This window comes from Polychytrium aggregatum (genome assembly GCF_025602895.1).
Source record: "Polychytrium aggregatum strain JEL109 chromosome Unknown BJ171scaffold_17, whole genome shotgun sequence".
In the NCBI taxonomy this organism is placed as follows: Eukaryota; Fungi; Chytridiomycota; class Chytridiomycetes; order Polychytriales; genus Polychytrium; species Polychytrium aggregatum.
Genome location: NW_026516219.1, coordinates 649,146 through 674,788, shown reverse-complemented (window position 1 = coordinate 674,788; position 25,643 = coordinate 649,146). Strand labels below are relative to the sequence as shown.

Genomic DNA, 25,643 nt, shown 5'->3' with positions numbered 1-25,643 from the left:
AGGCCACCGAAGCTCACATGGCCAACGCTGCTCAGAGGCGCAAGCTCTGTGATGCAGAAGGCTGCCCCGGCCCAACCGAGCCAAAGCCGCAAGTCAACCGCGCCGAGAATTTGTCGATCCATCACGATATCGGCCATAATCTGTCCAGTGAATCTGATTCCAGCCCCGGTCCGAGTGGTGCGATCGCACCTGTCAAAGGTGTTCAGTCAAGATATCATATAGGTCCTCCCCAACCCATAGCTCCAGAGGGTCGTCCTGTCCAGCAGCCCGGCGGCCCCAGCCGTTCTGAGCATGACACAATGGAGGACGAGCCCGATATTTTCGAAAATATGCCCCCAAAGGCCCCAACAGCCTGGTCCCATCACATGGAAAGAGGGCGCAAATAGCAACAAACGTGCTGCCTACACAGGCCTCTCAGCTCCATCCAAGGCTCGAAAGCTTTGCTCAGAAAGGAGGGCCCTCAAAGTCCACAATTCGCCTGGCATCATGCATTACCTGCAACCGAAATGCGATAGCATCTCATCAGAATATGATACCGCACAAGCGACTGCCTCCACAGCTCTCGAACCCCTGGACGACGGTGACGATAGCGCCCCCAACGAGCCACTTTTCACCCCGGAAAAGCTAGAGGCGGCCATCGAAACACTCAAGGCCATCACCAAGGTGAGAATTACAAGCGAAAAGGACAAGAACATCTCACTTTACAACTACCAGCGGTACACGTGCATCCTCAAGTATTTTCAGTTCAAGCTTCAAGGAAACGTCGACAGCGATGCTGTGTTTTGCCAGAATTTGGCAAAGGACATCTTGGGGAGAAAGTCGCTCAAGTACTACAGTGCCCAGATAAGAAAATGGGCTGCAGCATTCCTCACAGAAGGCGAGCTTCCCCCGGTTCGAACAGGGAAGCATAGCAAAGTCAAGTCGCTCCTCGACGAGGAGGACATACGTGAACAGTGCCTCCAGTACCTCAGAGGTGATCCCAAACGCAACCCAAAGAGGCTTGCCAAGCACCTCAATAAAGTCATCCTGCCCAAGCTTCAGAGAAGCTCACCTTCGCAAACGAGCGATCAATCCGATGATCAATCCAACGACGAATCAATCACTGTATCTGAAACTACTGCAAGGACCTGGATGGCGAGCTTAGGATTCAGATACAAGAAGGATAGCAAGGGGATATATATGGACGGACACGAACGCCCTGATGTGAGAAGATATAGAAAGAAGTACTTGAAGAAAATGTTGATGTACCGAAAGAGGATGGTTCACTATTCAGGCGAAACAATGGAAATTGAGAATGGACCCTTTTGTACCAAAGGGAAACGAATGGTCCTGGTGACGCACGACGAGTCCACATTTTATGCCAATGAAGACACCGGTTTCTCTTTGTGAGTGCCATGGCATGCTCAAGCATCCACAACTGGGTGACTCCACGGTTATTATTCATCCAGGAAGAGGGAATTGGTGGAAAAGTTCAGACATGGTAACCCAGCTAGAGGAGAAGGCTATCCCGATTTTCAACGAACTCCATCCCGGCTGTGTGGCTCTCTTCCAATTTGACAATTCATCAAACCACAAGGTATGGGCGGACGATGCCCTCAGAGCTGAAAAAATGCGCCTCAACTCTGGCGGAAAGCAACCCAAGCTACGTACCACGTATTTTGGCCCCTCGAAAATAAGACAAGAAATGCAATTTACGAGTGAAGATGAGCTGAACTACAGAGGAGTAAGTGTGCTCTGACAACCGAACCCTTGAGATACTCAGCGAGTGATTTTAACGAATGATTCCACCGGCCAGGATCAACGGAATAAGCCGATGGCAGGCGAGCCAAAGGGGATCAAAGTTGTTCTGAAAGAGCGAAATCTATGGCCTACTACTGGTAAACTTTCAATGAAGTGCACTCGATCAACCGTTGGTCAATCTGAATCGCAGAGGTTTCAACAGGTGCCTTGTTGCGCCCCTCATCATCTGGCCGCTCAGCCTGACTTCAAGGCACAAAAGCCACTCATCGCCGAAACAGTTGAGAAATATGGACATAGGTGCATCTTTCTTCCCAAGTTCCATCCTGAGCTAAATTTTATTGAAAAGTTCTGGGGAGCTGCCAAACGATTTGTTCGAGCAAATTGCGACTACTCCTTCGAACACTTGAAGCGAATCGTCCCTGAAGGCCTTGATTCTGTTCACCTCGCCACAATCAGAAAATTTGCAAGAATCTCGTGGGAATACATGGAAGTATACCGATACAACGTTCCTTCGGGACTGACTGAATGGGCACGTCGATATCTCAAGTCTCACAGACGAATTCCAATGAAAGAGCTGGGGAAAGAGCGTTGGCGGGGATGACCCGATGGCGCTTTGGTTCGAATCGGTTCGAATATATGACTCATTGGTGGCTGAATGAAAATTGATATGATTTTCGGTCTGGGCAAACCGAAGACCGCGCGCAACATATGTCACGTACTTTCTCTCTCTCTCTCTCTCTCTCTCTCTCTCTCTCTCTCTCTCTCTCTCTCTCTCTCTCTCTCTCTCTCTGCCTGCTCGCCTGTCCATATCGAGGCCTTTGCAGCAACCAGATGGCAAGCAGGCGGCCAACGTTGCGAGACGATCTGTTTTAATCACGACCCCGGACGAGTGGATCAGTAATCCTTCTTCATCGTCAAGACGCCTTTTGCGACCCCACCGGATCGTGACTCGATCCTCGGCTTCTGAAAAGCACATTCTGGACTCGCTCTAACACTGGGAAACGTGTGGGAACGGCTCGATTCTGGCGATACTGTCCACATCCAGCTCCGCAGCCGCAACGTCACGACCTCCGGCGCCATCATCGGCGCTTCAACTACATCATGGGGGCCGTGGTCTCTCGAATACTCTTCCCATGCTGCTTCCGAAGCGAGTTTCGGATCATCCCACTGAGCGAGTCGGAGGAGTCGCAGTTCCAGCATGGCGAGGACTCCAAGGACAGTGTGCCAACATCGGCGTGGGAAGAACGCACGGCAGTGATTTCGCCTCCACGGAAGCGACAACCCCGCCAATCCCGGCAGAAGCGAGTTTCGGTGCCCCGAGTTATCCCACCGAGACGGATACTCGAAAAGATCCTGCCCACTGATTCCGAGGGGCCTCATTCCGAAACGAGCTTGGAGGTTGGCTCTTGCGAAAGCAAGCTTCCAGACCATGGCGACGAGCAGCAGTCCGCGGCAGCAGCAACAACCGCAGCATCAACAGCAACACCAGCATCACCATCAATACCAACGGCGGCAGCAACAAATACAGCAGCAGCATCGGCCATACGCAATCGCCCTCCTCCCGGGCCGGACCATGTCCCGTCGCATCCGCTCTCGAAGCTCGAGTCACTTCCATCCGCCGTCCTTGTGCGGATACTGCAATTCCTGCCTGCATTCTCGCTGCTGACTGCAACCCACATCTCCAAGACTGTCCGGGCCCAGATCGAGGCCACCGACCGAGAGCTATGGCTGCCGCACATCAGCAAAGCGCTGCCCCTCCTTCCGAACTTGAACCCAAAGTGGATCACAACTCCAGACGAGTCGATGAAGAAGCTCTTCTTCCTGCACTGGCGGTGGTCGCGGCCGATGACCTTTGCGAAAAAATGCCTCGTTGTGCAGACCTTTGAGCAGATCCGCCACTGCCTCCCCGACCGCCGGCAGAGTCTCCTGTACGATCTGCAGCGGCAGCGGCGATTGCGTGGCGACAGCGAGAGCGACACGCTGCTTGCTGGAGAGCCCAAGAAACCCACGGCGGTCAAGCTACTGTCTCAGTCGATCATCAAGGCCGTCGATACATATCAGCCGCCCATGTCGTTTTCGCCGCAGGCTCGGATGTGCGACAACTCGATCCTGATCAAGATCGGAATGCGGATCTACTTTCTTGACCCCAACAAGATCTCGGGTGGGCTCAAGCCGATCCACATCGAAGACTGGGCCAGCAAGGGGGCCTCGCTCCTGTCCTTTGAGCACCCCAATGCCCCGACACACGTAATGCGCTCACGGAGCTCGGCGCTGGAGGGCACCGAGTACTTTTTCGACTTTCACGCTCGGTCATCGTGGCTGCCGATTATCCAGGTTGAGCCTGCAAAGACACTGCTGTTCTCTGACCCTACCAAGCCGGTCATACAGCTGGACTACCCGCCATCGGCCGTTCCCACGGCATCGTTCCTGGCGTGGCCATACTATGCAACATATACCACCACCACCGAGAACGAGCCCTCCAAAGTGAACCTGTACATCCTCTCGGAGCCGTCGCCCACGGTCGGGAACAGTATAATCCTCCAGGATCACGGCAAACCTATCCAGGATCACAGCAAGCATATCGCCAGCCAGTCGCATTCGACGTCGGTGACATTGCAGCTGGCGACAGCGACTGGCTCGCCGTCTCCGATGTTAATTGGGTCCTTTGCCGACGTTCCGCCGGATGTGCTTGGGCAGCCTGTGGCCCTGACGCCGCAGTTTCTGGCCTACCAAGCGCATGTGAGTCCATTCTCGTTCTTGAGCGAGCGCGAGACAATGGACGACATTGCCAGCTCGATCGTTGTCCGGGCCATCACCGACGACTTTCCCTCGATTGGAACCCTCTATATCCCCACGACGTCGCCGCTGCACCTGTGGCTCACACGCACCCACTTGCTCATCGGCAGCCGAGAGTTCATCACGGCGATCCATCTCGGCTCGCTCAAGGCATCATGGAGCCTTGACCTCGACGAGATTTTCGGCGTCGACGATCGCCGAGACGTCTCCTCGCTCTCAGTCACAGACGACGACGAAGCGATCCTGCTGTGTCTGGCTGATGGGCGGCTGTTTGTCTACGACCTCTGGAACCATACTTCCGTGCTGTTTCAGTCGAAAGAGTTTTCCGAGCGGGAGAATCCACCATCGCCAGGAAGTTCCGAGGACACCGACCCCGACACCGCGACAGAGGGCTTTTGGGTGGTGTGGAGAGACACATGGCTGCTGCAGAACAAGCACATTGTGACAAGAATCGAAGCTGCGTGGAAGACCGTTGCGATACCACCTTGATTTGAAATGGCTGGCTCTGACGCGGAAACGACCAGGTCTATCGACAGAGACATTGCCGTCTGTTGTTGGCTGCGAGTGTGGTCCTTGTTGAATACACCGAACCAATCTCCCCAGACAACGATCGACCTGCCGATGTCCCCAAGGCTCTGGCTGAATTGGGATCGGGGCCAGCGGACGGCAAAAGCAGCGGCGGCATGGGATCGGCTGAGAGCCAGGGTCGAGTAACCGGCGACAAGTGGCCGCTCCAGAGGCACAGCACCTAATCGGATACCGAATCACACGACTCGCAATGAAAGAATGGCATGTATTTGGAGCTGCCCGGATAACCCAGCAGAGTTGTATGTGCCGGGGCTCGAAGAGACACACAGAAGCAAACGCCGCTGATGGGCCGATTCGGTGAACAAAGCAACCATGGGTGTGCCACAGGAGCAGCGGTTTCTACACCAACGGAGCCGCACAGCAGGAGACCATCCACACAGCTTCTGAGGCTTAGAACTCGAGCGAAAGAAAATAGTGTCAAAAGCGCAAAGTGGGGGGGGGAGAGACGTTGGGGCAAGACCGCCGACGTGGTTTAGCTTAGTCGATGGCGAGCAGCTTGACCTCAAACTCAAGGGTGGCGTTGCTGGGAATGTCCGGGGGAGCGCCGCGCTTGCCATAGGCCAAGGCGGGGGGAATGGTGAGCTTGCGGGATCCGCCGACCTGCATACCCCTGTGAACAGACGATGATCGGCCAAAATTAGTAAGCAAACTCGCGGATCATCAATTGAAGTCTGAAAAGTACAGAGCAGGGGCATTCACCGCTAGCGTCTTCATGGCCAAACTTACTGAATGCCAATGTCCCAGCCCTTGATGACCTCGCCAGCGCCGAGACGGAACTTGAAGGGAGCACCCTTGGTGTTCGAGTCAAAGACCTTTCCGTTGTTGGGGAAGCGGCCAATGTAGCGCATGGAGACCTTCTTGCCGTTCTTGGCACGGGCGCCGTTGCCAGCCTCGATATCTTCGTAGACAAGGCCGGAGGGAAGGCTGACCTTTTTGGAGTCCTTCTGAGGAGTCTCTTTGGGGGCAGCCTCCTTCTTCTTTTGCTCATCCTTCTTCTTTTGTTCATCCTTCTTCTTTTGTTCATCCTTCTTCTTCTGCTCGTCCTTCTTCTTCTGCTCGTCCTTCTTCTTCTGCTCGTCCTCCTTCTTCTTCTGCGCGGCAGCCTCCTTGGCAAGGTCCTCGTCGGTCAACTCGACGATCTTGGCCTTCTTCTGGCCGCGGGAGCTCTCGGCAACGCCCTTGCGCTTGCCCATGGCTTCTTGGATGGCCGCGATGAAGGAGGCCTCGTCGGGAGTGTCCTCGACATCCTCATCGTCGTCCTCATCGATCTCGTCAAACTCGACGTCTTCATCGCCCTCATCGTCCTCTTCATCCTCTTCTCCATCGACCTCTTCGTCGTCATCCTCCTCGTCATCGAATTCGCCAAAGCCGTCCTCTGTGTGGTTGGGTCGATACGGGCCAATTAGAAAGGTGCGGATACTTGGCCGTCGCGATCAAGAACCGGCGAAGCGGCACAAGCTAAACCTACCATCGTCAAAGTCGGGCTCGGGGACATAGGTGCCGGTCAGATCAATGGAGGACTCGCCGACAGAGTGGAAGGTGATTTCGCTACCATCGGGGATGACCAGATCGAGAGTGGCCTGCTCGATCTTGCCGGGAGTCAGGTGGCAGAGAGCGTATTCCTCGCTGTCGACGACAATGTAGAGGGAGGTGCGGCTATTGCCCTTGATGGTCTTGCCCAGAGCAGCCTGTGGACAAAAGTTGGAGCTTGTGAGCATGTGAGCCACCAGCGCAGAGATACTTGTCTGTGGATGCATGGCCTTTGATCATGGCTCTGCGGTGACTGACTGGGTTGCAGCGTTGTGGATGGGATGGGATGGGATGGGATGGAGTGGATTGGAGTGGAGTCGAGCGGACGCGACGAGTGTATGCCATGTCAAGATCGGGGAACGCAATCCTACATTCGTGACCTGGAAAGCCGACTCGACAGTCTGGCTGTAAGTCTTGCCAGGTTCAACGTTGAGACCTGCTCAGAGCCGGATCGGCAGGGATTGTGTTTGAAAGCAGCGATCAGCAAGACGGACGGGGCGGTGCGCGGTTCCGCTCGCGCGGCATAGAGCCCCACAGACGCACCAGCGGCGGAATCAGACGAGCGGAAGCACAGCGACAGAGCGATCCGTGCTGCTCCATCCGGCAGCAGATACGATGCGGCAGGCGCAGACACATACCCCAAAGACCGTTCATGGTGCGCGTGTTTGGATGGTGGCGAGATGGATCGGTGGGGAGCAGAACGGCCAGGGAGCGGGCTGGGAAAAGCGGGATCTCGGACGGCGTGCTTTGATCGACTGCGCAGCCGCTGGGCGGCAAAAAACAACGGCGCATATGCCCGCATCGGGCCATATGGCCAAGCCACACCGGCGTGGCTGGCTGGCTCGAGTGGCTCGAGTGGCTCGAATGGCTCGAATGGCTGGCCAGAGCGCGGCCGGCCACGCCCCCGCTCGCGGCTCCCACGCCTCCCATTTCCGGCGCTGCTGCCTCACCCGCTGTCGCTGCGCAGCCGGCGACGCGCTGCTCCTTTGATCTGGAGCCAGGGAACTCTGTGCGTCACGGCTGCGCACCGAGCGCAGCTGGCTGGACTGGCCTGCCGCCGTTGTCGGTGTGGGCACGGCGTGCTGGAAGTCCCCAGCATTATTGTGGCAGCGGCCACAGCTGTGTGGGCTCACAGCGACACAGCTCCGCGTCGTTCCCCGTCCTTGCGCGTGTCTCGCTGGGATCTCGCTGGGATCTCTCGTCGGTGTCCATCACTCACTCTCCCTCTCTCCCTCTCTCTCTCTCTCTCTCCCCGTCTCGCTCCCGTGCGGGAACACTTCTGCGACGGGCCGAACTCACCCACATCGACCGGAGCGCATCCGTCGGCGGCCGTCGCCGTCGTCACCTGTATGCGCTGCCTGCGCTTCGGCCTTGCCTGCATCCGACTCCCGCAGCCCCAGGCCGGCTCTTGCGCCTTTCCTCTCGCTTTCCCGGGAGCCACCTCGCTCGTCCTCCCCCGGTGCGCTCTCCCCCGCGAGATTAGATTGCCCTCGCCGGGGATGCGGCTCTTGTCTGTTATCGGAACCGCGCCCTCGTCACACCCTGGCGCGCCCGTTTCCCCGGTCTGCTCCTCGCCAGTCCCTGCCTCGCCCCAGCCTTCCCGCAGCTATTTAAGCCCCGCTTCCCGCATTACTCTTTTTGCATATATCCTCTCTCGCTCCTTTCGTTGGCTCGCAGTGCAACCAAGCTCACGCTCCGTCTTATCGATTCCATCATGACCGGTACTTCCAAGCCCAAGGTTCTGCTCGCCTACTCCGGCGGCCTCGACACCTCCTGCATTCTCGCCTGGCTGATCGAGCAAGGCTATGAGGTCATGGCCTACATGGCCCAGATCGGCCAGGAGGAAGATTTCGAAGCTGCCCGTGAGAAGGCCCTCAAGATCGGCGCGACCAAGGTCTTCATCGAGGATCTCCGCCAGGAGTTTGTCGAGACGCTGATCTGGCCTGCCGTCCAGTCCAACGCCCTCTACGAGGTATGTCACTGCTACATGCCGATCTGCTGCATGCCGATCTGCTGCTTGCCGATCTGCCGTGATCGCTGCGCTGCTGTCGTTGTTTCGATAGCCCGATACGCGATCGCGGCAATCCCACTCTCATGCTCTCCCGATCACCCTTGCTCATTCGCTCTCTGCGTCCGCCTCACTGATACGTTGTTGTAGAACGTCTATCTGCTCGGCACCTCGCTCGCTCGCCCAGTCATTTGCCGCAAGCAGGTCGAGATCGCTGTCCGTGAGGGCTGCGAATACGTCTCGCACGGCTGCACCGGCAAGGGTAACGACCAAGTCCGTTTCGAGCTGGGCTACTACGCCCTGCATCCCTCCATCAAGGTCATTGCTCCCTGGAGAATTCCCGGTATGTGGGGGGGCTCGGTGCCCGCTTTGATGCGCACAGTCCTGCGTCTTGTCAAATCCCGACTAATTACTTCGTTTTCTGACCTGTTCCCGCCTCATCCCCTCCAGAGTTCTACGAGCGCTTCCCTGGCCGCAACGCTCTCCTCGAATATGCCGCCCAGAAGGACATCCCTGTCTTCCAGACCGCTGCCAAGCCCTGGTCGACCGACGAGAACCTCTATCACATCTCGTTCGAGGCTGGCATCCTTGAGGATCCCAACATCACCCCTCCCCGCGATATGTGGAAGCTCACTGTCGATCCCGAGGATGCCCCCAACACTCCTGAGCGCATCGTAAGTTCCGTCTGCCGCTGTGCCACCAACATTCAGTGCTGTGAGACTTGCTCGGTGCACTTCGCGCCGATCTTGGCCCTGACCCGTTCTGCTGGCGTCTTAGGAAATCCACTTTGCCAACGGCAAGCCCTGGAAGGTGCTCAACACCGATACCAAAGAATGTAAGTGCCATCGATGGATGCTCTCGCTCAAAGAACGCTCTCTGTTGCTTGTCGACCTGGTATTCCGAGTATTGTCGGCCGGTGCCTGACGGCGAGTTTCCTCGACGCTGTTCCCTTCCAGCGATCACTTCCCCTCTGGATCTGTTTATCTACCTGAACTCGTTGGGTCGCAAGCACGGTGTCGGACGCATCGATATTGTTGAGAACCGCTTCATCGGCATCAAGTCCCGTGGGTGAGTCTGGCTGCCCTGTCCGTGCTTCTTGCGCATTGCGATGCCTCTACCTGCTTCCTCGGGTCTCCGGAATCCCATCGATGCATATTCAGCCTGGTGGTCTGCGACCATGCCCTAGAATCCACCCCGCTCACCCGTTTGGTTTCGGCTCGGTTCGGCAGATGCTACGAGACCCCCGGCGGCACCATCCTCCGCGCTGCCCACGTTGATCTCGAGGGCCTGACCCTGGATCGTGAGGTTCGCCGCCTCAAGGACCAGCTGAGCTCGCGCCTGGCCGAGATCATCTACAACGGCCTGTGGTACTCGCCCGAGCGCGAGTTTGTCATGGCCAGTGTCGAGCAGAGCCAGAAGGCCGTCAACGGCATCGTCAAGCGTACGTGGCTCCCTATGCATCGTGCCCGAGCGTGTCCATTCAGCGTGTTGCCGGCTTGGTCTGGCGTCGTCGTCCCACAAGCTCCATACTCATCCATCTCCCTTGATCTTCATCGTCTCTCCAGTCAAGCTCTACAAGGGCAACGTCATCGTTGAGGGTCGCTCGTCCCCCAACGGCCTGTATGACCAAGACATTGCCTCGATGGACATTGCCGGCGGCTTCAACCCCAGTGACTCCGATGGCTTCATCAAGATCCAGAGCATCCGCCTGAAGGCGTTCGTCGCCCAGAAGAAGAAGCTCGGCCTTTAACTGTGCAGCCCAATCCACCCAGTGATGGCTTTGTTTCCTCGGGGCTGGCCGTCAGGCTCCTGAGTGTTCGGGCATCGCCCTCAGACAGCCTTGGCCGCCCCCCCTCTCCCCTTCCCAAAGCTCCCTTGCATTCCATGACGTTTCATGGCACAATCCCCCCCCCATTTACGCATCAACCACCGCCATTGTCGTCCTGTACTGGCTGCGTGCCAGCAAATAATCCCACCCACCATCGTAGAACTCGCAAGCTTTCGTTTGAGCTTTCGCGGCGCTCGCAAGACGAAATGGGGCACCCTGTGTTGTCGTTTTTGTTTTTGAATGGAATACACACGCATCTACAATATGTTTCAAGTAGCTCGACCACTATCAGAGAGGGACCTGTATGGGAGTGTGTGCTCGATCGGCGTGCTCTCAATGCATTACGGGTGTTCTCCGCACCAAGTTATAGTCACAGTACAGTGAGCCAGTCACTTGAATGCCATAGCTCTTGTGTTGTCTCGTCGGGATGACAGGACCGACACATCTATATGACACCGGGGATGTCCTGTTTCATTTTATGAGTCGCTCAAAGGCGACAGATTCAGCAATCCGGATGCGGACCAAATCTCTCAGGACGGCTGACAAGTGAGGGGGATGGAGAGGGGAGGGAGTAAGATGGATCAAGAACGAGCGACAAGATATAGAAAGTGGAGGTATATGGTGTACGAGCTGCGTTCAGATGAGCAATAGAGGTCAAAGCACAACTAGTCAAAATGAAAAAGGCAAAGCTACGATAGTTGGGGTGATAGCGCCAACAGGCGGGAAGGCGAGGGAGGGGGAGAAACAAGTGACGCTCAGTATTTTTGGAATGTGCCCGAGGCATAGCTGGTGCGTCGGCGGACGCTCCTGGTGCTCTTGGTGCTGTTCCTGCGGGCAAACTCCTGAGCCTCGACCATCGAGAGGCGGCGAGACGCAACTTCGGTCGCCATACGCTGGTCCTCCTCAGTCATCTCAACACTTGCGCCGGGCCAGCCCTGCCAGACAGAGCCGTTCTCGACCAGCTCGCCGCTGACCACGAGGGTGTGCTCCAGCAGCGTCGAGTCCTCCTCCATCTCGGCACCCGAGAGGAGCCGCGACTCGGCGCGAAGAACACTGCCGTCGCCGATGACCAGCGGGTTGAGTGAGAACTGGCCGCGGCTGTTGATGTGGCAGACAACACTGGCAACGTCAATGCAGACATCGTCGCCGATGCGCACCAGGTCCGGCTCGGTCATCATCGGGTCGCCGCCGGTCGGATAGAGACACACCCGACTGCCGATCTTGCAGCCCAGGGCTCGGAAGTGCGCCACAATGTACCATGAGCCACGCAGGCAGTCCAGGAGCTCCTCGCGCAGGGTGTTGACGGTGATCAGGATCTGCCAGCGCTGGCAGTACGACGACTGGTCCCAGTTGTACGATCCGGGCTTGCGGCGGCCAAAGAGAATCCACTTGGTCACGACCTCGATCCACAGCGCCACGAAGACTTGGACACTAAAGATCGCCATGACCGAGGCGATGATGATGAGATAGCCGGCAACATCCTGCGGCATGGGGCTTGTGTCGATATCTTGAATGTAGAACTGATCTGCCACCAAGATGGCTCCGATGATTGAGAGGCCCCAGTACATCGACCGGAAGATCTCCCAGACGATGCTGTAGAGCACGCATGCCCACATGGGGATCACATGGAAGGTGGCCTTGCGGTTGTAGAAAGCCTTGCCAAAGGGTGTGGTTGTATCGTGCGAGAGCTTGTTGGGGTCGCCTTGGTCCCACAGCACGGCACTTCCGTTTCGACTACCGATCCAGACCGAGCCGGCGGGATACTCGGTGTGGGGCTTGGAGAGCGCTCCCGATCCCATGACACACTCCTGTCCAACAGTTGTGCCAGGCAGGAGCACGCATCGGTCCGCAATCATGGCGCCTGGGCCGATCCGGATGTGGGCCGATTCCTCGCTGTCGGTGCAGATGACATGCGTGCGCGAGCCAAAGACGACGTCGTCGCCGACCTCAAACAGGTCGAATTCGTAGAGGTGAAGGGATGTGCCGGGCCAGTAGATGCGCTTGCCGATCTTGGCGCCGAGAGCGCGGTAGATCATGCTGGTGAGCTCGTAGTGGCGGCCGATGAGATGGTAGACACCGCAGAGAGTGCCGTCGGCAAAAAGCTTCTTGCACAGCCAGTGGCGGAAGGCATCCCAGTTGGTGTTGCTGAGTCGTCCGGCCTTGAACTTGCCAATCAGCAGGCGCTTGACTGCGATGCACAGGAATAGATAGATGAAGGGCGAGACGATCGATCGAACCCCGAGGGCAAAAAAGTGGTACATGATACGGTACGGCGACGCAAAGTAGTTGACAATCTGGGCAAACGAGCTCTGATCGGCCGAAACCGACCCAGAAAATGGCTGTTGTGTCAGGAGATAGATCATTCCCATCCACGGCACCATGGCGATCAGGTTCAGGATCACGACAATCGGCCAGCCGACGAGCAGGACGGTCAGGAAGTGCGGCGAGCGAAGGCGCGACCGGGCGATGGATTTGAAGCGAGGCGAGGTGTCCTTGAGCTCGTGGGAGCTGCCGAGTGGAGGGAAGACCGTGCCCGGCGAGACAACATGGCCGGGGGCAACTGTCGTCTTGACGTTCAGTACCGAATTGTCGCCTGTGCAAGTGGGTCTGTTAGAACACAGCGGATAGACAGCACTGTCCCGGCCACTATGTTCACCACAGCTAGGCAAAGGGCACAAGGCCATCGCGGCTTACCAATCAGAATCTCGCCGAGGACCATTCTGCCTGTCTTCATGCAGAAGCCACGGACTCGTGCGCTTTCCAGGATACAGTTGTCGCCGATATCAATCAGATCAAACTCGCCAATGTTGGTAGCGGTGTCGACGGTGGCATTTCGTCCGATCCGGGCTCCAAGAAGACGGTAGTAGTTCCGGAGGAGGGTCGGGCTGGATCCATATACGCCGCGGCCCGTCAGATGGAGCACTTGGTCGACAAGCCACCAGCGGATGTAGTACTGTCCCCACAGCGGATAGCTGCAACGCAGGCACATCAATGGTACCGAGGCGCAATAATAGAGGCTCAGAGTCAGTATTGCATTGGGGCTGTGACGCTGGGCATTCAGCAGTGCTGTTCATTCTCACGGCAGTGCTGCACACTCTCATGGACCGTCATCCCGCTGACCAGCAGACTGACTCACCTTCCGGCTTTGTATCGCCCGATAACGATCCACTTGAAAATGATCGCAAGCAGTGGCATAACAATCCACATGATCAGATGCGCCACCAGGATGGCGGCCGTAAGTTGACCGACACGCGCAAAGCTGTCCGCGACGGTGGTGCTTGAGCCCAGAATGCCGCCCGGTGGAGGGGTGAAGATTGTGCCGTTTCCGGGGAAGGGCGAGGTGCTGTTGTCGGGGAACGGATCGACAATGGGTGACGTCGGGCCGGCGTCGGGAGTCGTTGTGTCATTGCCGATCACATCAAACATCACGAACGCGCTGCTGCCAATGACGGGGTGAGTGACGGGCTTGGTCTGGAGCCACATGTGGCGGAAGAAGCGGTCAAGGACAAGCAGGCAGTTGACAAAGACAAGCCAGGTGATGGCTTTTTGCATAGGGCGGAACACTGTGATCGGCAAAAGCTGGAAGATCAGGGCACCAAGGTTGGTCGACGAGCGGCCCTTGACTCGCGCCTTCTGGCTCAGCTTTCGCTTGACAGCTCGGTTGGAGGCCGAGTTTTGGAGGACTTGCTTCTCCGTGACCACTGCAGCAAGGCTGGCGATGGTTCTGTGCTGGAACATTTCCATGGCAGGGATGTTGACGTCGTACTGCTTTCTGCAGCGTCGTTGGTGGAGGAGATGGATCAGGAGCGATTAGTAGGATGCAAGGAGTATGTGCGGCGGGTACGGTGTGATATGACATGGTGTGGCGGGTATGGTGTGGAGGAATGGCATGGCAAAACGTTGTGTGCTGGGTGGAATCACTCGACATTCCCAGGCCCGCTGCTCAGCGACCGCAAGACATGGCCTCGGTAGTCTGCCATTCAGCCAGGCCGCCCGCAAATGGTGCCGAGCTCTATCAAGAGCATGCTCCACAGCGGGATGCACTCGACCCAGGGGCATTGGCAGAGCCAATCCGTGCATCACTCGACCCGATCTAACTCGATGCGTACCTGATCAAGCCAACGACCCGGCCAGCCTTGAGCGACCCGCCTCCGAGCTCGAAAAAGTCAGAGTTGATGCTCGGAACCTTGTCCACTTGCAGGACCTCCTTGAAGATGGCATAGATGCCCAGCTCGACCTCGGTGAGCTTGGACTCGTCGATGCCCTTGTTGCGGATGATCTCATGGAGAGCCTCGGTGTCGAATGAGCCGTCAGGGTTCTTCTTGAGCGCATCGACGACGATAATGTCCTTGGGAATCTCGTAGGAGTGAACCAGCGGGGCGAGTGACTCTCGAATGTCCTGCTCGCCAATGCTCAGCGAGGTCTGCACAAACATGGTGATGTCGTCGTCCTCGGGGCTGGTCTTGACATAGACGGCGTCGACGATGCCGGGGAAGGCCTTAATATGCTTGAGGCTGCTTTCGTACGAGATGACCACCGGCGTGGTCGGAATCGGCTCTTGAAGGGACGCTGTCTTGGGTGGGCAGACGGCATCCCACAGGCGACGGGTCATCGGCACCTGGTCGGTTTGCTCGGGAATGCCGCAGCGCTTGGCCAGATTGATGCGGAGGGGCTTGTTGTTCTGGTTCTTGGGGAGGGCATCCATGTAGACGATGAGCTGAGGCCACTTTGAGGGATGGAGGCTCTTGGAGACGAAGCTGCGACGAACGAGTTGCGCATGAGACGGAAGTGGGCAGCGAGTCCAATGCAGCGACGGTCAGACACTGCTTCATGTCGATGGCACCGCACACACAAGTCAGCGACGACGAATACCTCTGCAGCTGCACCAGGTCGACTCTGGAGGCTGGGTTGGTCGAGACTATGACCACACCGATGGTCTCTTGCAGGACATCATGCGGCACGACAAAGGCGATGGTTTCGCGGACCTTGGGGTGCTTGATCACGGCGTCCTCGACCTCGACGGGAGAAATGATCTCACCGCCTCGGTTGATGACTTCTTTGGAGCGGCCAGTGATATCTGGATGAAGGGTACGGATGCAGTTGCGTCAGGAACTGGGGTGGCGGGAGCCAAACAAGCAAGGGCGGCAGGAGCCAGGACCGTGGGAGGCACTGGTCCGAGCCACCGGTTGTCAGCGCTGACGCCGGAATCCCTGCCAGCGTCGAATACTCACACAGATAGCCATCGTTGTCGAGGTAGCCCATGTCGCCGGTGTTGAAGAAGCCGTCGCGCGTGAACGAGTTGGCATTGGCGGCGACGTCGTTCTCGTATCCGCCGAAGGTGGGTGCGCCACGGACCATGATGTTGCCGACGACAAACGGCGAGCACGGGTTGCTTTCGGAGTCGTAGATGGCAATCTCGGGACCTAGGAGCGCCAGAGGAGGACTGTTGGGACTCGACCATACAATCACACTCGTTTGTGGTCCAACCAACGGCGACAGAACATGGACGGCGCGACCGGCCGGCAAGAGCACCCGATGCTGGTCTGCACTCAGCTACATACCGACGGAGACGCCAGATGTTCCAGGCCGCTCGAGGGCATATCCTTGTGGCGGAGTGGCGATGGGCATGCACTCGGTCATGCCGTAGGAGGGTAGCACCGTGCAGGCAAAGAAGCGACGCAGTTCTTCAGCCAGCGACGGCAGGAGGCCGCCGCCAGCATTGGCGATCATGCGGATGCCGCAGCTGGTCGCATCGCGGCTGCCGCCCTCTTGCAGAATGGCATGGTGCATCGTAGGCACGGCGTAATACCATGTGGGGCGAACGCTGGTGTCCTTGCCGTCGACGAGCTCCCAAAAGACCACGGGGTCAAAGCCCTTGGTGATGATGACGGCGCCGCCACTGAGGATGGGGGCAAGCAGGTTGCGGACGATGCCGCCGACGTGATAGAGGGGCATCATGTTGAGGTTGACGTCGGATTCCTGGTGTTGAGCGTGGGGTTTAGTGGGCAGCTCATGAGTGACAGCAGGCCGCCAAGGACACGAGAGGACGGGATGTAGCGTACCGTGAGATTCCATGAGCTCGAGACGCAGCGGGCACCGACGATCAGGGTCTCCAGGGTATAGGGGACGGTTTTCTTGTTGCCGCTGGTGCCGGAGGTGGCGAGGACCATGCCGTAGTCGGTCAGGCGAGAGTAGTTGTTGGTGCGGGCACTGAACATGGTCGAGAAGCGCTGCACAACATCAGCAGATACAAGAGGTTACTGGGAGCCGAGACATGGTCGGATGCAGCGGACAGATGCCTGAGCCGACGGGACAGGCACGCAAATAGGAGTACTGCGGACACGGCCGAGCGAGAGTGCAAGCGTGGGAGACGGCGATGCGGGAGACACTGGACGAACCTTGAGCGGATCCTCGTGCTTGGATCCCTCATGGATCTGCAGCGTGAACAGACCGCAGACCTCGGTGGAGGGCGTCAGGACCAGGACGGAGAGATTGTGCCAGCTCAGCTTGTCGAGGAACTCATCCTGGTGGAAAAGCATGAGGCAATGGGGAGGCGAGACGTTGCAGGCATCGATAGAGAGAGAGTGAGCACACAACAGTGGTGGCCATCGACTGCAGCGAATAACAACGGCGCGAGACGGATCACGGTGTCGATGCAACAGACACGGCCCATGCTGATTGCCAGGGGCGATGAGAGCCAGAGCCAAGATAAGGGAGGCGCTGCCCCAGGTAAGCCGCCCGGGGCGGACGAAGACGGCAGCCACAGGCGTTGTGTCTGGTGGGACCAGCCAAGGCAGCGCCAACCCCAGGGCCACAGCTCATGCCTGCAACACAAGACCAACCAGCAGCAGCGCGCTGCATCGTCCGCAATCTTACCGTGAGGCGAGAGGCAGGCAGCACGATTGCCTTGGAGCCCAGCCGCGAGACCTCGGAGCAGATCTCCTCGTCGGTCATGTTGAAGTTGACAGGAACGGCAGTGGCATAGGTCATGACGGTCAGGAGGCACACGGCGAGCTCGGGGCCCTCCGGCAGAGCAATGCCGATGCGGGCATTGGGCAGCAGGCCAAACTTTTCAATGTCGAGGCCGCTGGAGATGAACGACTTGAGCGCCTGGTGAGTGAGGGTTCTGCGGCTGGGGTCGGCCGTGGCGATGGCGACGTTGGGGGTATCCCGGAAGAGCTGGTGGAGGGTCTGGACGCCTTGGCTCTGGAGCTCGTCTTGGACCTGGACACCCAGGAACTGCGTCCCGGGCTTGGGTCTGCCAAGGCTCATCTTGCCTGACCGTACCGAGCGGATCGATCGGCGGGTGAGGGAGCGTTCTGGCCGAGACATGACATAGTCAGAGTCGAGGCTGGCTGTGGGCTCGGCCACGGGCACGTTGATCTGGATGTTGGGAGGCATCCCGAGGAAGTTGCTGGACTGTGGCCGCAACGAAGGATGTGATCGCAAGCAGCAGGGGAAGCCAGCAGAGCCAGAGGAGCCGGAGTTGGGATTGAGGATGAAGAAATGTTCATAGCGGCGCCGAAGACGCAAGCACCCGGATTTTATAGCGACCGGCGCGGACAAGCAATGAACTGGGGGGGGGGCAGCACAACAAAGCGCTGGGGGACAGGCTCGGAGCGGCAAACAGAAGGAGGCAAGGAAGGCCGAGGCCGTGCGGGGTGGTGGCGATGAGGCGGCAAAGGCAGGAAAGCGAGCAAGGGTGTGCTGCGGGTGCATTGGCGAGCGAGGTATTGAGTTTGCAGCGAGTGTGTTTGTCATCCCAGGTGCAGTCGCAAATGTCATTGCTGTTGTTACTGCTGTTGTTACTGCTGTCGATATTGTTGTTGTTATTGTTGGTGCTATCGCGGCACCCAATGTGTTTGCCTCGTGGTTACTGTGCCGGCGCAGACTGTACACGCCCAAGGGCCCTGGACATCGACACTGGCGGACGGGAAACAAAGTGGCAGGCAGAAATCCATGGCGGTAAAACGGCGTGATCGGCAGTTTTCCGGCTCGGTTGCATTGGCGCAAATGACAGAAGGCATTCGAGGTCGTCGCCAACATCGAAAAAAACCAATCAACAAGAGACAGCGGCGACGGCTGAGCGAAACCCGGCTGCCCATTGCATCGACGTCGAGTCTGCGCCGGATGAATCGGAAGCGCATGCAAGTCCTTGGTAACCACATCCGCTTCAGCGGATCGCGGTCGTCGATTGGGGTTATGCGGGTCGCATCGATTGCCAACTGACACACGCAGGCATCGATGGCAAGTTGAATGAAGTTGAATTTGAAATTGAAGCCGAAGTTGACGTTAAAGTAGTAATAGCAGCAGCAGTAGTACAACGAACATTCGCTCTGTCGGCAGAGCCTGGGTCAACCACGAATCCATGACCGTTTGCGCTGCGTCCGGTGCTCGTCGGTCGCCAGGCTCTTGTGCCGGCCGTGGGCTTTGCCGTCTTCGCCAATGCCGTGTCCAGTTTCGTCCTCATCGCACCCGATCAATCCCCTTCAGAATCGATTCACACCCGAATCCATCGCCATGTCCCAGCCTGTGCCCAGCACCGATTCGGCATTTGTCCAGAGGGAAAACTCGCTGCTCCTGTGGTCGGCTCTGCTGCGAGCAAAGCCCCAGGCCGAGCTGGGACTGTACCAAGGGTAAACCTCGCCTGAGCCAGCCTCGATCGCTTGGCCTGCACTTGCATCGCACGGCCGTTTCCTCGAGATTAAGCCTGGCTGAACCCGCCACTCCCCTCTTCTGATGCTCCTCCCCCTCTGTCCTGGGTCTCCTTGCCGGGTTCCCTTTCCACTAGGACAACCGTGAGTGGAGTTCTCTGCAGCACCAACGCCGGTCTCGATGGGTTCGTTCTTCGGGATATGCAGAGCCCGTTCGGGACCTACAAGGCAGCCGAGATCCGCTCTCAAGATGTCCGCCACATCCAGATCGACCGATGGTGATGCCGCCCACCTCCGCAACAGATCAGCGTGCATTCATCCTCACCCATGTCCGCGCAGGCCGTCCCCGTATCGCTTGTCCCGAGCGGACAATCCTGCGGCACAACAGCATACCTCTCCATTTGGTCGCCCCAACGGCCCCCAAAGCTCTGTTCCACCGTGCATGCAACACGACTGTCTCTACCGACTGCCTCCATCGCGAACCAGGACTTGGATCATGGCTTTTATCGTGAAATTTCGTAGTGTATTTCTGGCCACGCACGCTGTTTCCACGATGTCAACGGTATCTTTGGGATGGTCGAGCGATTCATGGCGGGAGCCTTTGGGCCATGACCTGCCCGGCGAGTGTTTCTATTGCAGACGCACACGCTTGGTGGGAGCTTCCGAGCCGTATCCGACGGGAGTGCTGGTCGATGATATCGACTTGCGCTTGCTCCGCAATTCCAGAGAGGTATCTGCATCGATTTGGAGAACACCAGGCCGGTGAGAATGCTTTTGAACCCGCACGGCATTCACCGGCGATAGTCTCGTCTCGATTCGCATGGTGCCGCAGCATCTGGACCGGGGTTGCTCGGGCCCACCGATACTTACGGTTCTGGTGGCCGTAGTGGCCATGATAGCCGCCTGGATGCATCGCCTGGATTTCTTGTTCAAAACAGCGACTGGCTGTATGTCCCGACACCGCTGCAATGCCTGGGCCGTTGAGAAGAAAGTCGATCGACAGCCGGCGCCCTGACCAGCGGCCGGCATGGAGCCCGTCGACAAAGTCCAGGTCCCGGACGATCTCTGGGGGATTCTGAGACAAACGCCTGTGAGCCGGCGGCACAAATCTGCCTGGGATGGATACCCGAAGGTGCCCGCCATCCTCGCTGGACGACAGATGACTGCGGGAACGCTCTGCTTACCGATGCTAGCGACGGTACTGTGGACAAGGCCGAGCCTACTCTTTCCATAGTCTCGTCAAGGAATGAGATCCAGAGGGGGCGGATGGGCTGCGGCCCGTATATCAACGTAGAGACCATCGGTTCCGGTGGTTCGCTCGATGTCGAGGTGCACGCAAACGACGGCAGATTCCCAAAGGCACCTTTGGATCGCTTGATGCTGTATGCCGTGGCGGTTGTATTCATTGTGAATATGGCTCGATATGCGAGGGAGGCAAATTGTTCAAGAACACCAGGGTCGCGCAAGAGGCGACTCGTTCGTGGAGGGAATGGTTTAAGCTGGGAGTAAATGTGTTTGTCGGTAATGACGGATACGGCTCTGGTTCTGGTTCTGGTTCTGGTCTGGTTCTGCCAGCGAGGGTCGCTGAAGAGAATTGCTGGAGGGTAATACTGATCGTGAAGAGCGTCGGCTGCAGAGCGCCGCTGCCGTTGAGCCGATAGTACTTGTGGTCGATGGCACCGACGGCCGAAAGTGCTTGTTGTCGAGGGTACTGATGGCCGATAATTCCGTTTGTCGATGGCTGGCTGCAACAGCCGGTGACTGGCACGGCTTTCTCAGAGCTCCTCGGTGCACTGAGCCATCGTCGTCAGAGCCTGCTCCGTTGCCGTTGTCTGCGAGGATGTGCATACAAGGACGGGCTGCCGGGTTGAGATCAGAGCCAGAAGTGATTGAGGACGGTATTGTTCTCCTGAATCCGCATTTATCGACCAGCCCCTCTTTGCCCTGACATTCGGGATTGGGGAGGGTCGAGCGGTACTCCAGACGACTTGTCGCTCTGCTGCTCACCGCGATCCTGCCGACGCAACGAACCAGTAGGTCGAGAGGGTGTCTCTCCCCTTGTGTCCGCGGCAGCAGATCAATAGCGGCATGAGGATTGTCTGTGGGGATCGTCCGTGAGGATCGTCCGTGAGTCAAGAGACCGTCGTTTGGCAGCGAGCCTCGCATGTTTCGATTTCCGCGGCTTCGGGATCGCGGATGCATCTCTGCCCAAGATCCACCAGCATCTGCCCAAGATCTGCCCAAGCTCTGCACAGCACTGGCCGGAATCTGCTCGTCATTTGTACAATTCTCCAGACCCACATTCACTTCCATCACGGCAATGAGCCATCGCTTCCGGCTCGGCTTGGTGCTATCTGGGACTCGACATCTGCATCGAATCCATGTCGCTTCCGGCTGGTCACCGCCGCACTGGATCCGATCGTCGTCGCTCTCGACAGCGTCGACACAAGACTGGATTCCGGTTATCGGCCTCGAGGTCCATGCTCAGCTGGACACCCGAGCCAAGCTGTTCTCAGGTGAGCATCCTGGAGCAGCGCAGGCGATTCCATGTTCCGGACTTTACCAAGTATCGCCGTGCCTGCTGACCCTATGGCAATGTCTCCAGATGCCCTGAACGTTGGAGTTGTGGCCGCCAACGTCAACGTTTCGCCGATCGACGCTGCCTTCCCAGGCACTCTGCCCGTAAGACCACATCCTCGGCATCCGACTCGACACCTTGATCCTGCGCCCGACCGCCGCCATCAGTCTGGTCCCCATATCGGCGGGGCTTTGGCTTCCTCGGTTGATCGGCTCGATGAAATTGCATCCTTTCGTCGGCTCCCCAACCCCATCAAAATGGCTCGCTTTCCCCCCCCTCACATGACCGACAGCGCCGCTCATCTGTTGCAGCTCGCTTACACGTATATGGCATCCTACAGAGACTGAATCCCGAGTGCGTCGAGCTGGCGGTCAAGACGGCGCTGGCGCTTTCGTGTTCAATCAATCCGCATTCGTCGTTCGACCGCAAGCATTACTTTTATCCGGATCTCCCGGCCGGGTTCCAAATCACACAACACTGGGGTGAGCCACGGCTGCAGTCGATGGTCGCAATCGATGGTCGCAATCGATGGTCGCAATCAATGGATGTGGCGCCAGGGCGCAAGATGCAGTTTCGGTGACATGTACCCGCTCCGCATCGACAGAACCCATCGCCCGGGACGGCCATCTGGTCCTGAATGAATACGATGGGGTCGCGCAGGCGAAACAGATCGGCATTCACCAGATCCAGCTCGAGCAGGTAAGCCCTGTGTGAAGAACTGGAGTGCACGTTGTTTAGGATGCCTCCTGCGTCTTGTCCTCCTCTGCATCCTTCAAAGAGGACACTCACAACCGAAATCAACAGGAGGGCACTGTAACTCACTACTACCATGGCCGATAGGACTCTGGAAAGAGCATCCAAGATTCAGGCGACAGGACTCTAGTTGACCTCAACCGGGCTGGTGTGCCAGTACTCGAGATCGTGACGACCCCAACTATTCAGTAAGGCTCATCCAAGATGGCGTCGGACACGAGCGAGCTGTGTGCACCGGGGCTCTCCAGGCCCGATCGCTGAGCCCGGGCGGTGCAAGTGTGCCCCTGATGCACGTACTGAACGGAATGCCTGTTCTTTCACATTGACCAAATGCTCGTCGCCCACCCCCATCAGCTCATCAGAAGATGCCGTGGCGTTTTTGAAAAAACTCCATCGACTGCTCTGGTATGCCGGCATCTCCAAGAACGACACCAGCGAGGTATGTGCGGCCCCAGACCCGATTTCCCACCATCAGGACACTACACTCGGGCCACAAATCTCCCTGAGCGCGAGTGGTTGTCATAATCGCTTCTCTGCATCTCCGGTTCGAAACACAAGGGCTCGTGGCGCTGTGACATCAATGTCTCGGTAAGACGCAGAGATGGTCCCCTCGGAACCCGAGCCGAGGTCAAGCATGTGTCGACCTTCAATGGTGTCAGGCACGTTATCGGTATGGATCGTGATCGCCATCATCGCCGCTAAGGAAGCTGATGAGCAGCAGACCAGCCATGGGATTGAAAGGCCGCCTGTCAGCCGCGAACGCTGGTTGCCTCGAAGAAACACTCCTCGATCCTTGGGAGCGGGTGGGAGCACATACGATCACATCGGACCGACACGTATACGATCGCGGCAGCAAGCCGCCAAGTGTTCGGTTGACAGGGCCCCGCTTCGGCTTACCCTCGCCTTTCGGCCTCTGCTTGCATCAACGCCACGAATGCAGACTATGAAGTTCAGCGACAGATTCAACTGCTCCAAAGCGGCGCCCCGGTCGCCCAGGAGACGCGTGGATTCAACGAAAAGGACCAAACGACATTCAAGCTGCGTGGCAAGGAGGAGGCAAAGGATTACCGGTACGGACCCAGCCAACAGTGGACCTCGGGCCCGTATCCCTGTGTGTAATAGTGCACCGTATTGGTATTTACTGTCTCTGTTGATAGATACATGCCTGAACCGGATCTCCCTCCCATCACTCTGTCATCGGTGAGTCACCAAGAGTCTGTCCACACCGTTCGTCTACGCACCGATGCGCCAACTCTCTCCTTCAACCCGGCCAGCTCATTCGTTGTGCTCTCACCGTCCTAGGAGTACATCTCGGCGGTCGAGGCTACCCTGCCTGAGCCACTCGACACCCGGCGATCCCGACTGCTCCAGGAATACAAGCTTTCCATGGCAACGGTTGAGGTTCTCATGGACGAGCCTGGCGCCGTTGAATACTACGAAAAGGCAAGCAGATGTAAACAAGCACTTGAATGCTGCGCTGATGTTTCTCCTTGGATGAGCAGGCGTGCCAGTGGTGCTTGATATGCTCATGGCCCACCCCGTCCTTGACTCTAGGTTGCCGCCGGTAGAGACAAGAAAAAGTCTGCGAGTTGGTAAGCATACCTATCTCCATTGCCACTGGTATTGCCACATAACTATGGTTTCTATTAGATTCGTTGGCTGCATTGCCGATGGGAGGCATCATCGGTGGCGCAGAAACGATCATGTCGGGTTTGACTACCACCGACATGCCCAGCTGATCATCGACTGACCTGCGCTGCAATAGGGTCACAAACGAGCTCTTTGGGCTGATCAAAACCCAGGGAACGCAGTTGCGGGAGTGCCGTGTCTCGCCCGAGCTCCTTGGCTCAGTCATTGATCTTGTCGAGACCGGAAAAGTCAGTGGTACGTCAGTGTAGACCCCTGGGGCGGGGCTGTAGAGTGCAATGTTTGTCGCGTAGAGCACATGGAAAGGAGGCACGAGGTACCGTTCTGCCCTCTATGCGATTGCTATCCCCGATCCCATCGACAACCCAGCTCTGTTTGGGCCACATTTGCATGATCGCGACGTTCCCTCACTCCTTCACTCTACACGGCGAATCGTTCAAATTCCTGGTTGATCCGAAGGCCTTCGAGGGAAAGATATCGTTGTGGCTGTTCTCAGTGGCGAGGACGGTGATGCCCGGACAATAGCCGAGCAACACGGCTGGCTCCAGGTCAGCGATGTGGATCTTTTGGAGCCCCTCGTTCTCCAAGTGATCGATAAACACCCAACAGAGGCAAGTCAGATGGGGCGCTGCTGACGGTGAAAGCACGATCCCGATGCACGATCAACGCGGGAGTCGACACACAATTGATGCAGGGCCAGTATCAAATCGACAGTTGAAGATGCAGACCCGATAACGCAGATTCCCGCTCATTGCTATGGTTTGGTGGGCCAGGTCGCTCGAATCAAGGCCGGCAAGGACAGACTCCTCGCCTTTCTGGTGGGCCAAGTCATGAAAGCAACCAAGGGCAAGGCGAACCCCGGGCTTGTCGACCAGCTGGTTCGGAAGCATCTTGGTCTGAACGCCTCCAAAAAGCTCTGAGCGATCGCCACGAACGATCCCTGGTTGCTCGACGTTGAGTCTTGCAGGACGATGGGTCAGTCCTGTCCGAGACCGGGGGCTAAACACGATATGTCGATCAAGTTGCTGGGGAGAGTTAGGGATTTGAAATGAAGCTCGCCTATCATGGCATGGCGGCGATCGCTCACGCCTTCGGCACCATCACTGTGACAGGATCGATTTACGCCTCTTCCAAAAGCCAAATACACTGCACGTGCTGGAGTAGCGGTCGCCCATGGTCTCTCATCGACTCGACAACACCATCTTTGTTAACAATGGTCGTGGGTCGCAAGCGTGGCGATGTGTGCGCAAGGACGAGTCCTGTGAGCAGTGTCGTTCTGACCTTGAGTGTCCTGTATCAGTGTCTGGGCGGTGCAACTGAGCGGCGATTTTATTCCGGTGACTCAAAATCAAAGCAGCATACCATGTGTTTGAGACAAGCGATCCTATCGAGAACAAGGACATTCTCACTCTGTGCCCACGAGCACCCCCCCCATCCACTACATCTCCAATTACTGGACCCTGATTCAACTGCTGATCGGTTCGCAGAGGGGTATTTGCGACAAAGACTCCAAACATGTTG

General features: G+C 57.6%; 7 protein-coding genes across 7 annotated transcripts; 5 read left to right on the top strand and 2 right to left on the bottom strand.

Annotated features, from left to right (window-relative positions):
• The first annotated feature begins 172 nt into the window (after positions 1 to 172).
• On the top strand, positions 173 to 1,805 carry BJ171DRAFT_92100 (uncharacterized protein). Its single transcript, XM_053115998.1, has 3 exons — positions 173 to 1,385; positions 1,577 to 1,723; positions 1,796 to 1,805. The coding sequence occupies exons 1-2, from the start codon at positions 292 to 294 to the stop codon at positions 1,674 to 1,676; spliced, it is 1,194 nt and encodes a 397-aa protein (XP_052967020.1). The 5' UTR covers positions 173 to 291; the 3' UTR covers positions 1,677 to 1,723; positions 1,796 to 1,805.
• A 720-nt stretch (positions 1,806 to 2,525) lies between these two features.
• BJ171DRAFT_504131 (uncharacterized protein) lies at positions 2,526 to 5,141 on the top strand. Its single transcript, XM_053110935.1, has one exon. The coding sequence runs from the start codon at positions 2,842 to 2,844 to the stop codon at positions 5,023 to 5,025; it is 2,184 nt and encodes a 727-aa protein (XP_052967019.1). The 5' UTR covers positions 2,526 to 2,841; the 3' UTR covers positions 5,026 to 5,141.
• A 168-nt stretch (positions 5,142 to 5,309) lies between these two features.
• BJ171DRAFT_459091 (uncharacterized protein) lies at positions 5,310 to 7,420 on the bottom strand. The gene is made up of 5 exons (XM_053108399.1): positions 7,293 to 7,420; positions 7,026 to 7,090; positions 6,593 to 6,812; positions 5,851 to 6,499; positions 5,310 to 5,734 (listed from the first exon to the last, which is right to left on the bottom strand). The coding sequence occupies exons 1-5, from the start codon at positions 7,306 to 7,308 to the stop codon at positions 5,602 to 5,604; spliced, it is 1,083 nt and encodes a 360-aa protein (XP_052967018.1). The 5' UTR covers positions 7,309 to 7,420; the 3' UTR covers positions 5,310 to 5,601.
• An 893-nt stretch (positions 7,421 to 8,313) lies between these two features.
• On the top strand, positions 8,314 to 10,452 carry BJ171DRAFT_92033 (argininosuccinate synthase). The gene is made up of 7 exons (XM_053115997.1): positions 8,314 to 8,626; positions 8,813 to 9,005; positions 9,113 to 9,336; positions 9,440 to 9,497; positions 9,619 to 9,730; positions 9,892 to 10,103; positions 10,228 to 10,452. Exons 1-7 carry the CDS (start codon positions 8,369 to 8,371, stop codon positions 10,410 to 10,412), a joined length of 1,242 nt encoding a protein of 413 aa, XP_052967017.1. The 5' UTR covers positions 8,314 to 8,368; the 3' UTR covers positions 10,413 to 10,452.
• Positions 10,453 to 10,756: 304 nt separating this feature from the next.
• Positions 10,757 to 17,991, bottom strand: BJ171DRAFT_459084 (acetyl-CoA synthetase-like protein). Its single transcript, XM_053108398.1, has 11 exons — positions 17,367 to 17,991; positions 16,889 to 17,014; positions 16,553 to 16,720; positions 16,052 to 16,469; positions 15,722 to 15,913; positions 15,363 to 15,567; positions 14,600 to 15,247; positions 13,972 to 14,262; positions 13,627 to 13,767; positions 13,185 to 13,462; positions 10,757 to 13,083 (listed from the first exon to the last, which is right to left on the bottom strand). The coding sequence occupies exons 1-11, from the start codon at positions 17,889 to 17,891 to the stop codon at positions 11,246 to 11,248; spliced, it is 4,830 nt and encodes a 1,609-aa protein (XP_052967016.1). The 5' UTR covers positions 17,892 to 17,991; the 3' UTR covers positions 10,757 to 11,245.
• A 1,019-nt stretch (positions 17,992 to 19,010) lies between these two features.
• Positions 19,011 to 19,426, top strand: BJ171DRAFT_581615 (uncharacterized protein; the record flags this gene model as incomplete). The annotated part of the gene is made up of 2 exons (XM_053114117.1): positions 19,011 to 19,126; positions 19,282 to 19,426. 2 exons carry the CDS (start codon positions 19,011 to 19,013, stop codon positions 19,424 to 19,426), a joined length of 261 nt encoding a protein of 86 aa, XP_052967015.1.
• Positions 19,427 to 21,234: 1,808 nt separating this feature from the next.
• BJ171DRAFT_504117 (amidotransferase subunit B) lies at positions 21,235 to 25,295 on the top strand. Its single transcript, XM_053110934.1, has 14 exons — positions 21,235 to 21,660; positions 21,750 to 21,826; positions 22,063 to 22,204; positions 22,327 to 22,421; positions 22,563 to 22,663; positions 22,830 to 22,914; positions 23,034 to 23,145; positions 23,416 to 23,545; positions 23,633 to 23,675; positions 23,778 to 23,918; positions 24,030 to 24,067; positions 24,241 to 24,359; positions 24,582 to 24,733; positions 24,896 to 25,295. Exons 1-14 carry the CDS (start codon positions 21,309 to 21,311, stop codon positions 25,040 to 25,042), a joined length of 1,734 nt encoding a protein of 577 aa, XP_052967014.1. The 5' UTR covers positions 21,235 to 21,308; the 3' UTR covers positions 25,043 to 25,295.
• The last annotated feature ends 348 nt before the right edge of the window (positions 25,296 to 25,643 follow it).

Coding starts and splice junctions, on each gene's coding strand:
- BJ171DRAFT_92100 (XM_053115998.1), top strand. CDS start 292: ATGACACAATGGAGGACGAGCCCGATATTTTCGAAAATATGCCCCCAA. Junction 1,386..1,576: donor GAAGACACCGGTTTCTCTTT/GTGAGTGCCATG, acceptor TCAAACCACAAG/GTATGGGCGGACGATGCCCT.
- BJ171DRAFT_504131 (XM_053110935.1), top strand. CDS start 2,842: ATGGGGGCCGTGGTCTCTCGAATACTCTTCCCATGCTGCTTCCGAAGC.
- BJ171DRAFT_459091 (XM_053108399.1), bottom strand. Junction 6,500..6,592: donor CGAGCCCGACTTTGACGATG/GTAGGTTTAGCT, acceptor CCAACCACACAG/AGGACGGCTTTGGCGAATTC. Junction 5,735..5,850: donor GGCTGGGACATTGGCATTCA/GTAAGTTTGGCC, acceptor GTCTGTTCACAG/GGGTATGCAGGTCGGCGGAT.
- BJ171DRAFT_92033 (XM_053115997.1), top strand. CDS start 8,369: ATGACCGGTACTTCCAAGCCCAAGGTTCTGCTCGCCTACTCCGGCGGC. Junction 8,627..8,812: donor AGTCCAACGCCCTCTACGAG/GTATGTCACTGC, acceptor ACGTTGTTGTAG/AACGTCTATCTGCTCGGCAC. Junction 10,104..10,227: donor CGTCAACGGCATCGTCAAGC/GTACGTGGCTCC, acceptor TCGTCTCTCCAG/TCAAGCTCTACAAGGGCAAC.
- BJ171DRAFT_459084 (XM_053108398.1), bottom strand. CDS start 17,891: ATGCCTCCCAACATCCAGATCAACGTGCCCGTGGCCGAGCCCACAGCC. Junction 15,248..15,362: donor GACCTGGTGCAGCTGCAGAG/GTATTCGTCGTC, acceptor CGTTCGTCGCAG/CTTCGTCTCCAAGAGCCTCC. Junction 14,263..14,599: donor CGGGTCGTTGGCTTGATCAG/GTACGCATCGAG, acceptor ACGACGCTGCAG/AAAGCAGTACGACGTCAACA.
- BJ171DRAFT_504117 (XM_053110934.1), top strand. CDS start 21,309: ATGTTTCGATTTCCGCGGCTTCGGGATCGCGGATGCATCTCTGCCCAA. Junction 23,146..23,415: donor TGGTGTCAGGCACGTTATCG/GTATGGATCGTG, acceptor CCACGAATGCAG/ACTATGAAGTTCAGCGACAG. Junction 23,919..24,029: donor CCGTTGAATACTACGAAAAG/GCAAGCAGATGT, acceptor CCTTGACTCTAG/GTTGCCGCCGGTAGAGACAA.